The sequence below is a fragment of the Helianthus annuus genome, chromosome 17, assembly GCF_002127325.2.
Source record: "Helianthus annuus cultivar XRQ/B chromosome 17, HanXRQr2.0-SUNRISE, whole genome shotgun sequence".
Taxonomy (NCBI): Eukaryota; Viridiplantae; Streptophyta; class Magnoliopsida; order Asterales; family Asteraceae; genus Helianthus; species Helianthus annuus.
In genome coordinates, this window is record NC_035449.2 from 193,816,665 (window position 1) to 193,827,150 (window position 10,486).

The 10,486-nt window shown below is 36.9% G+C and overlaps 2 protein-coding genes and 1 pseudogene across 2 annotated transcripts; 2 read left to right on the forward strand and 1 right to left on the reverse strand.

Annotated features, from left to right (window-relative positions):
* The first annotated feature begins 216 nt into the window (after positions 1 to 216).
* LOC110925477 lies at positions 217 to 1,563 on the forward strand (annotated as a pseudogene).
* A 1,610-nt stretch (positions 1,564 to 3,173) lies between these two features.
* LOC110925476 (protein FAR1-RELATED SEQUENCE 5-like) lies at positions 3,174 to 6,304 on the reverse strand. The gene is made up of 4 exons (XM_022169430.1): positions 5,673 to 6,304; positions 5,333 to 5,591; positions 4,639 to 5,250; positions 3,174 to 3,809 (listed from the first exon to the last, which is right to left on the reverse strand). Exons 1-4 carry the CDS (start codon positions 6,302 to 6,304, stop codon positions 3,174 to 3,176), a joined length of 2,139 nt encoding a protein of 712 aa, XP_022025122.1.
* A 290-nt stretch (positions 6,305 to 6,594) lies between these two features.
* On the forward strand, positions 6,595 to 9,876 carry LOC110925475. Its single transcript, XM_022169429.1, has one exon. The coding sequence runs from the start codon at positions 6,595 to 6,597 to the stop codon at positions 9,874 to 9,876; it is 3,282 nt and encodes a 1,093-aa protein (XP_022025121.1).
* The last annotated feature ends 610 nt before the right edge of the window (positions 9,877 to 10,486 follow it).

Below are 10,486 nucleotides of genomic sequence, written 5' to 3' on the forward strand. Positions count from 1 at the left end.
TCACGTGTCATTGTTTGAGTTCAGAAGAGGAGTCTTCTCAACACCAAACAAGTGAAGATGGCATATTTTTCTGCAGTTTGTGCGAGGTTGAGGTGCGTTTGACTTTTGAGGTCAACTATCGTTTTCTGACTTCAAACTTGATTTGATGTCTTTGGAAAGAAGCTCCAGGAGTCACTGCATGGTTTGTTTGTTTGTTTGAATATCTTGTTGCTTGCTTTTCAAGTTTTAATTATGAAAAATGACTTGAATGAAATTTGTGTGCAGATAATTCTTGACGTCCCAACTTTCGGAGGACGGCTAATGCTTGTCGATATGGCTGGGTCTGAAAATATCGAACAGGCTAGTCAAATTGGATTCGAAGCCAAAATGCAGGTAGTTAGCTACAAAATTTTCATAACTTCAATCTTCTATGAAAGACCCGTGTTGTATTAATTATTTTGAATTTGCAGACAGCAAAGATTAATCAGGGCAATACGGCATTGAAGAGAGTGGTGGAGTCGATTGCCAACGGTGATTCTCACGTGCCGTTCAGAGATAGCAAGTTAACCATGTTTTTGCAGGTAGATTAGATCATTGGATCATCCATCTCTCTATATTATGTATGATTTATGCTAGATTGGGTGAATAAATGATATTTTTCAACAGGATTCGTTCGAAGACGACAAGTCAAAGATTCTTATGATATTATGTGCAAGCCCGGATCCAAAGGAAATGCATAAGACAATATCGACATTGGAATACGGTGCAAAAGCCAAATGCATTGTGCGTGGGCCTCATACGCGAATCAAGGGAGACGATTCGTCTTCGTCAGATGTGATGTTGGGTTCGAGAATCGCGGCTATGGATCAGTTCATTAGCAAGCTGCAAATGGAGAATAAGATACGTGAGAAGGAGAAGAATGAAGCGCATAAACAGCTTCAGAAAAAAGAAGAAGAAATCACAAGTCTGAAGGCGAAACTTGCAGAGGCAGAAGGGAAAAAGAGCGAGGAGGAGATTAACGTCAAGGTTAACGACATGTTTGAAGCGGGAATTAGTGAAAAGATAGAAGAGTGTCAGAAAATGGCTCACCGCGTCATTGAGATGGAGCGGAAGAAGATGGAACGGAAAATCATTCAACAGCAGGAAGAACTCGAAACGCTCAGGCGACGTTTAGAAGAGATCGAATTTGAACTGACTCATTCCCGAGAGGGAAAACGAAACGAAAATGAAAGCAGAAATCTTTCATCGTCGTTTTCTTTGGAAGGAAACGGTTTCGCTAAGAAACTGATCGACATGTATGCTGACGAGGATCCGGGGATGGAGAAGTCGATGGATCTGGACAAGTCACTCGATATGGAGATTGGTAGTAAATGAGAGTACCAAAAAGCTGCTAATAACAGCATACAGGCGATTCTCGGGTATCCGTATATAGAGAATGATGAGGATGTTTTCGTCCCCGGTTCAACGGGTAAATCGTATTTGAGTACTGTGTTTGAGGAGGATGAGGAAGAAGTAGAAGAAGTGCAGAAAGATGTTATCGAGGAGAAGATGGTGTGTGTCAGTTTTGATGTTATATTTTCTTAACATGTTAAATAATTCGTTTTAGTAACTACAAAAAAGTATTCTTATAAAACAAAACACTAAAAAAGTGGCGAACCGAGAAACACTCTAAAAAATTAAACTTAACATGTTAAAAAAAACATGTGTTTTAAAGTTATATTTTCTTAACATGATAAATTATTGTTTTTACTAACTGCAAACAAGTAATCTTATATGCGTATGGTTCATTGGGAAACACTAAAAAACTGGGGAACCGAACAACACTCTTAAAAATTAAACTTAACATATTAAAAAACATGAGTTTTGATATTATATTTTCTTAACATGTTAAATTATTTGTTTTTACTAACCGCAAACAAGTAATCTTTACTAACTGCATACATGTAATCTTATAATATAAATCACATAAAATAAATGACAAACAACATATCCAATTTTTAAACTTTACATTGATATCTCATATAAGCACAACAAGTTATATTAAAAAGTTATATTGTTAATATTCTAACTGTATTAAAAAGCAGATAAACATTTTATTAACATGTTAAATAAATGTTTTTACTAACAGTATACATGTAATCTTATATTATAAATCACTTAAATTAAATGACAAACAGCTTACGCAATTTTTAACCTTGACATTTGATATCTTATATAAGCACACCAAGTTATATTAAAAAGTTATTTTCTTAACATGTTAAATATATTTAATTGCAGTAAAATATTTTCTTAACATGTTAAATAAATGTTTCTTCTAACTCCATACATGTAATCTTATAATATAAATTACTTAAACTAAATGACAACAAAACTTATGCAATTTTTAACCTTGACATTTGATATCTTATATAAGCATAACAAGTTATTTTCTTAACATGTTAAATATATATAAATGCAGTAAAATATTTTCTTAACATGTTAAATAAATGTTTTTTACTAATTACATACATGTAGACTTATAATATAAATCAGTCAAATTAAATAACAAACAACCTATGAAAGTTTTTAAATTTAAATTCAATATCTGATATAAGCATAACAAGTTATATTGATTAACTAGTATTTTTAATTTTTATTAATCGCAAGGTACGTCTTGTGTCACCATGGTTTCCTAGATCACCAGTGATCCGGGTGAGATCAGAGATACATCACCTCGTAGAAGGTTAGGAGCTTTCCCGACAATATACCATTGTGAATAATTATAAATAATACAGATTATTTCCTTAACATGTTAAATAAATGTTTTTTTCTAACTCCATACATGTAATCTTATAATATAAATAAATTAAACTAAATGACTACCAACTTATGCAATTTTTAACCTTGACATTTGATATCTTATATAAGCACCATACATGTAATCTTAAATAAATGTTTTTCTAAAAGAACTCTTATATTCTAACTTGTCAACTTTCTTCTAAATCACACATTGCTAAATACTTTTTCAGTCTGTTTCCTTATAAAATACATGTAGAAACATTTAAACATATAAAAACAAATAAAAGATCTTAAAAAAAGTCATAATATTTAAACTATAATAATCTCCAAGTCACTACATTAAACCATCATTAAAGATTAAAGATCGATGATTTTCAAAATAAACGACCATTTCTTTTCTTGCTCTCTTCACATTCCTAATTTACTTTTTCTTTGTTTTTGTTTTCTTCAGCCTGTCTTTCTAATTCCTCATGATACTTTCTACAATTTCTACTATCATGTGTATCTGTGTAAATTCCACATAAATTGCACTTTCGTATAGTCCTCTTTTTCTTTTCAATAGCCTTCTCGCCTGGACCCTTTAATCTTTTGCCTGTACCAGAACCTTTGTTTCTAATTCCAGTTGGATTTTGAATTTCATTTTGTTCTCTAACACGTACTCCAAGCATTGACTCATACCTAGCTTCCTTCGGTAATTTTTCTTGATTTAAGCCTTTATCTTCTATTTCTGCTCTCATATTCTCTATTTTTTCCACAAACTCTTTAAGTTCAGCTTTGTTATTCATCAGAGCCCTTAAACAATAATCAACAGAAGATATTGCTTTGTTAGCCATTTCTTCAGCTTCATTATCTGTTTCACTGTATAGAACCTTTTTTTGTCTTATATCTGCAGGAATCAAGTCCTTCATCCAACGCTTGCATATATACTTTTCAGGAATTTCTTCAATATCACACTTATTTAAAACATGGAATATATGTTTGCATAGTATTCCAAGTCTCAAAAACATTTGACATGAACATTCAATATTTCCATCTTCTGTATTACGGGTAACCTGAAATTAAAGTTTTAATTTAACATGTTAAAAGTCTTTCTTTAACATGTTTTTTTTTTTTGTTTTTTGCTAACTTCAAAACGAAACAAAAAAACAATATGAAAAAGCTTTAAACAAATAACTAATATGGACTTGGGGAGAGTTCATTGGGGAACACTAAAAAAGTGGGGAACGGGGGAACACTCTTAAAAATTATACTTAACATGTTAAAAAAAATGTTTTTCTAACTTTTTTTCAGCGCTTTTTCTTATAAATACATGTAGAAACATTTTTGATAAAAAAAAATCAAAAACTGAAAATATTAAAAAAAAATGTTTAAAAGACAGTTATATCTTATAGAATTAACTTAACATGTTAAAAAAAATTAAAATTTTCAGCGTTTTTCTTTATAAAAAAGAGGAGAAACTAGTCTAACAAAAAAAATTATTTTTTCTAAAAAAACATTTTTTAGCCTTTTTTAATTGTTTTTTTAATATTTTTAGTTTTTGATTTTTTTTATTAAAAATATTTCTGCAAGTATATATAAGGAGAAGCGCTGAAAAAGATTTTTAAAAGAAATTATTTTAACATGTTAAGTTAAATTTTTAAGAGTGTTCCCCTATTCCTCACTTTTTTTAGTGTCTCTCAATGAACCTCACACATATGGACTTTATAAAACAAATAGTATTTAACATGTTATATATTTATGAAACTAAAATAAAACTTAAAACAAAAATTTTGTATTTTGTCAACCTCAAATCGATACAAAAAACAATATGAAAAAGCTATACATAAATAACTAAAATGTACTTTATAAAACAAATAATAACTTACAAATATTGAAACATACCTTGAATTCATGTATTGGTTCAGTGTTATACATCTGCAAAGGCACTAAGTCATCTTCAACAGGTTGACTTTTTCTCTTTTCTTTTACGATTGTAGTTTCAATTACTCCTTCAGTATTCACAACATTATGAGAACATCTCCAAACAGATTCTTCGATTTCAACTTGAATCAATCTAAATATTGTTCTAGTATATAATTTTGCAGCATGCTTTTCAATATTCAATGGAGTTTTATACTTTGGAGTTGTGTTTTTTGTTTGATGATCTAGCGTTTCTTGTATATATCTTTGTTTGTCCATAGCAGCATCAAATGAAAACATAAATTGTATCAACGTATCTCCATAGTGAGTAAAACTGTTGAAAAATGAATTCTCACTTTCTGATCTTGAAGTTGTTCTCATTAATCCACAAAATTCAACATCTTTAAAATAAGATGGAATCCATCGATGTCGAATTTCATACATATCTGACAGCCATTTGTTTCCCAAAAGATTGTATTCTTCCATCAACTCTCTCCATCTCTTCTCAAATTGTTCAGGTCCAGTATAAATACTCCAAACAAGTTTATGAAACTTACTTTTAAACTCAGCATTGTTTTCTACATCTCCACAAACCTGAAAATATTTATTTTAACATGTAAAAAAATTTCAATTAAACATGATATTAATAAATATAAAAAAGAAACTAAAGTTTTACCTTTGTTGGAAGTTTGTTTGTAATGTGCCACGTGCAAAGTCTATGTTTTGATTCAGTGAATACTTTTGACGCAGCAACCTTCATTGCCGGATCTTGATCCGTAACAATTATGTTTGGTTGTTTTTTGAATGCTTTCAGAAAACTTTCTAGCAAAAATGTAAATGATTCAATATTTTCTTTTGCAATCATCCCAGCTCCAATCGTAACACATTTCCTATGATTATCCACACCAGTAAACGGTACAAAAACCATACAGTACCTGAAACAATTAAATAATAATATTAAAAATTAAATTAAATTAAAATTCAATAAATATTTAATATAAAAAAATATAACAAACCTGTTTGTCCTATAAGTTGCATCAAAAGATATAATATCACCAAACGCTTCATAATTGCATTTTGCAGTTTCATCAGCCCAAAAGAAAGCAGACAATTCACTGTTTTCTAACTTATATTCAAATGAGAAATTATGCAAATGATCTCTTCTTCCTTCCATTTTATCCTTTAACATTTGAGCATCATTCTCACCAATAAAAACATTAAGATCCCTTCTGCAATTTTTAAAATCTGTTATTGTTCCATGCACAAGATATCTAGAACCTCTAATACTGCTTAATACGTTATGAGCACGTGTTGCTCCTATATTATTTGAAGCAACCCTATGAATGAACTTTTCTTCCATGTCATCCAATTTCCTTCTTTCTCTTAACAAATGCTTGTATTCTGAAGAAACTAACTCATGATTATGTCTATCTTCAAATTCATACAGGAAATAACAATCTTTTTCATCAGTTAATCTAAATTTCACTCTAGCTTTACAATCTGTCTTTTGAACATTGGAGTTTCTGATACGGATCCGTCCCACAACATAAAGCCCGATAGCGAGGAGGCCCGAGATAGTGTTGGAGAGGAAGAAAGTAGCTAAAGGATATCGGGCCGGCCCAAGACTTGGTTCCAGCCGATGATGCATTTTATTTATTCTGTTTATTTTTTTTTTATTTTGTTTGTTTAAAATTTGAACGTGGGGTTTATCTTGTTTCCTAGTATTTTGGACTTTGGTTATTTAATCTTTTGATCGGCTGGAATGCAATTCAGATTTTGAAGTTTAAAGAATTTTGTTCATCTTTTTTCGGCCGATTGGAACCTTAATCGCCGGCTTCTCTCGTTGTCGATTACGGGGAAGGATTATCTAGCTAGGGCTTCTAGCTTACACTTGTACGAATCCGTATCAAGTGGTATCAGCAGCTTCAGGTTGCCAGGATGTCAAATGCACGGAGAGATCGTAGGCAGGGCTACAGATTCGCCGCCGGAGGCAGTGGTCATGATCAACGTGATCCGCGAGACATCGAGCTCCAACGTTTGCAAGATCGGATTTGTGATCTCGAGTTCGAGAATGATTATCTTCAACAACAACATTCACGCAGAGATGACGAACGCACGGTCACCAACTCGGTTGTTTGGGACGAGTATGACCGCGACGATCTCACTCACCACGATGACTTTCACAACGTTTTTGCCCGTCCACCGCGTCACCAGCACTCACCGATCCGTAACCCTACTGACCCGTTGTGTGCTATTGGTTTGCGGACCGAGATCCCAGAATTCGAAGGAAGATTACACGCGGACGATTTCATTGATTGGCTTCAAACAGTCGACCGTGTTTTTGATCTACGCGACATTCCAGAAACCCTAAAGGTAAAAATTGTTGCTATACGTTTTAGAAAATATGCCTCCTTGTGGTGGGAAAACTTACAGAAACAACGTCAGCGGGAGGGAAAACGAAAGGTTGACACTTGGGAAAAAATGCGACGCCTTTTACGAGCTAAATTCCTACCCGTTAACCACAAACAAGAATCCTTTTTAGATTACCATACTCTAAAACAGGGTTCTTTAACGGTGGAGGAATTTATTGCCACGTTTGACCAAGCTCGTTTACGATGTGGGATAGAAGAAGAGGAAGAACAGGTAATCGCGAGATTTTTGGGAGCCCTTAGATCCGATATTACCGACATCGTATGCCTCCAACAATATTGGACTTTTTCGGATGTTTGTTTGTTGGCCCATCGGGTAGAAAAGCAACTCACCAATAAAACTAAGCCCACTAACCGTTTCCCACCCACTCGCACCTATCCAACCCAACAACCTCCAACCAAAACAGAGCCCACTGTTACACCCGCGGCCCAGCCCGCCCAATCCACCCAACCTCAGCGATGTTACAAATGTCATGGACTTGGACACTTGAAACGCGAATGCCCGAACAGGCAGGTGGTTACCCTTGTCGACGACCCGAAACCAGTTTACGACTCAGAACCCGAGGATGATTCGGCTGACCCGTCTAACCTTGTGTTACCCGACACCGGAGAGGCCTTGGTCATCCAACGTGTTCTCACCACCACCCTACCCGATTCCTCCGATGACACCTCATGGCTTCGGAACACCATTTTCCGAACTAAGTGTACTGCCAAGGGCAAAGTTTGTACGATTATTATCGATGGCGGGAGTTGCGAAAACATTGTCTCGACAACTATGGTGGATAAATTGGGTTTACAAGTCCACGACCATCCCGAGCCCTACCAACTCACATGGCTAAAAAAAGGTACTATTTTAAAGGTCACTCACCGTTGTCTCGTCCAGTTTTCGATCGGTGACAAATACGCCGACGAGGTTTGGTGTGAAGTTTTGCCAATGGATGCGTGCCACGTTTTACTCGGCAGGCCATGGCAATATGATCGTCGGGTTAAACACGACGGATTTCGTAATACCTATTCTTTCAAAAAGGATGGAGTTCATATCACGTTAGCACCTTGTGACCCGCGCAAGGAACCCGGCCCCTCCTCCCTAGTTTCGAAGTCCGTTTTCACCACGTTGCTAAAGGCCGAGGCCCCCCAGCTTGTTCTCGGACTTTTTTTGACCGAGCCAAACCCGACCGAGACAACAATCCCGCCACAGGTCCACCCGTTACTCGCCGAATACATGGATGTTTTTCCAACCGAGATTCCACCGGGTCTTCCACTCATTCGGGACATCCAACATTGTATCGACTTCGTTCCAGGTGCGAGCATCCCTAATAAACCCGCATACCGTATGAACCCAACTGAATTTAACGAGCTAAACCGTCAAGTACAAGAGTTGTTAGAGAAAGGGCTGATTCGCGAGAGTATGAGCCCATGTGCGGTACCGGCCTTACTAGTCCCTAAGCCAAATGGAACGTTTCGTATGTGCATTGACAGTCGGGCAGTTAATAAAATCACAATCAAATATCGGTTCCCAATTCCGAGATTTGATGACTTACTTGACCATTTGCACGGGGCACGAGTTTTTACAAAGATCGACTTACGTAGCGGGTACCATCAGATACGGATGCGTGAAGGCGATGAATGGAAAACGGCTTTCAAAACACGTGACGGCCTTTACGAATGGATGGTGATGCCTTTTGGATTGTCTAATGCCCCTAGCACGTTCATGCGCCTTATGAACCACATCTTCAAACCTTTTATCGGTACGTGTGTAGTGGTTTATTTTGATGACATTCTCGTTTATAGTGCAGATATTCCTCAACATTTACAACACCTACGGTCCATTTTTGATGTTTTGCGGGTACAAAAACTTTTCGCGAACAAAGAGAAGTGCCAGTTCTTACAACCGGAGGTGATTTTTTTGGGTTTCTTTATTTCGGGGGATGGCTTACGGATGGACGATTCTAAGGTTAAAGCAATCACCACGTGGCCCGCTCCTAAGTCACTACATGACATTAGGAGTTTTCACGGGCTCGCTTCATTTTATCGACGGTTCATACGGGATTTTAGCTCCATTGTCGCTCCCATCACTGAGTGTTTGAAGAGCTCAAAGTTTATATGGACACCGGCGGCACAATCCGCTTTTGAAACTCTTAAATCAGCTGTTACTCAAGCGCCGGTTCTTGCAATCCCAGATTTTGACAAGGTTTTTCAAGTGGAATGTGATGCTTCGGGCCTTGGTATTGGGGGAGTTTTGTCACAAAACAACCGACCAATCGCTTTTTTTAGCGAAAAGTTTAGTGACACCCGTCGGCGTTATAGCACCTATGACAAGGAATTCTACGCCATCGTGAGGAGCTTGGAATATTGGCGTCATTACTTATTGCCTAACGAGTTTGTCTTATTTTCTGATCATCAGGCTCTTAAGTTCATTCAGGGACAAGCGAAGTTAAATCCAAGACACGCCAAATGGGTTGAAACGCTTCAGGATTTCAACTTCGTAATTCGCCACAAAGCAGGCACTGCCAATTCGGTAGCGGACGCCCTTAGCCGACGCCCCGCTTTACTCGTAACGGTCGCGGTAAATGTACACGAGTTTGATTCGTTCCCGGGCTTATACCCATCGGACCCCGACTTCGCAGCCTTGTGGAAGTCCACAGCCTCCGGCCCACAAAACAAATTTTTGCGCAGGGGTGATTTTTTGTACAAAGGGGCGCGGTTATGTGTCCCGAACTCGTCTTTTCGGGAATCGATTATTTTGGAATATCACCGGGGTGCTCTAGCCGGCCAATTTTTTAAGAGATAAAACTGTTGCGCTTGTAAAAGAAAGATTTTTTTGGCCAAAGCTATCGAAGGATGTCGCAACAATAGTCAAACGATGCCGGATTTGTCATCTCGCAAAAGCGAGACATAACAACCAGGGGCTATACACTCCGTTACCGGTTCCAGAGCGCCCGTGGGAAGATATTAGTCTTGATTTCGTTTTGGGTTTACCGCTTACCCAACGAAAAAAGGACTCCATTATGGTGGTGGTTGACCGTTTTTCGAAAATGGCTCATTTTATACCGTCTGTTAAGACTTATGACGCCTCACAGGTGGCACGTTTGTATTTTGCGGAAGTTGTTCGTTTGCATGGCGTGCCTAAATCAATCACTTCAGATAGAGACGTCAAATTTGTAAGCCATTTTTGGAGAACTTTGTGGAAACGTCTCGGGGCAAAGTTGCAATTTAGCAGTTCACATCACCCGCAGACGGATGGCCAAACTGAAGTCACAAATAGAAGTTTGGGAAATCTTTTAAGGAGTTTGGTCGGTGATCACCCGAAACAGTGGGACTTAGTCCTCCCTCAAGCAGAGTTTGCTTACAATCGGTCAAATAACAGTTCGACGGGTCGAAGTCCGTTTTTCATCGTCTAT

Bases quoted from the DNA above. Each gene is read 5' to 3' on its own strand.
- LOC110925476 (XM_022169430.1), bottom strand. From the start codon at position 6,304: ATGCATCATCGGCTGGAACCAAGTCTTGGGCCGGCCCGATATCCTTTA. The intron at 5,251-5,332 runs GTAAAACTTTAG...AAATATTTTCAG, and splicing joins CAAACAAACTTCCAACAAAG to GTTTGTGGAGATGTAGAAAA. The intron at 3,810-4,638 runs GTATGTTTCAAT...CTTTAATTTCAG, and splicing joins AACCAATACATGAATTCAAG to GTTACCCGTAATACAGAAGA.
- LOC110925475 (XM_022169429.1), top strand. From the start codon at position 6,595: ATGTCAAATGCACGGAGAGATCGTAGGCAGGGCTACAGATTCGCCGCC.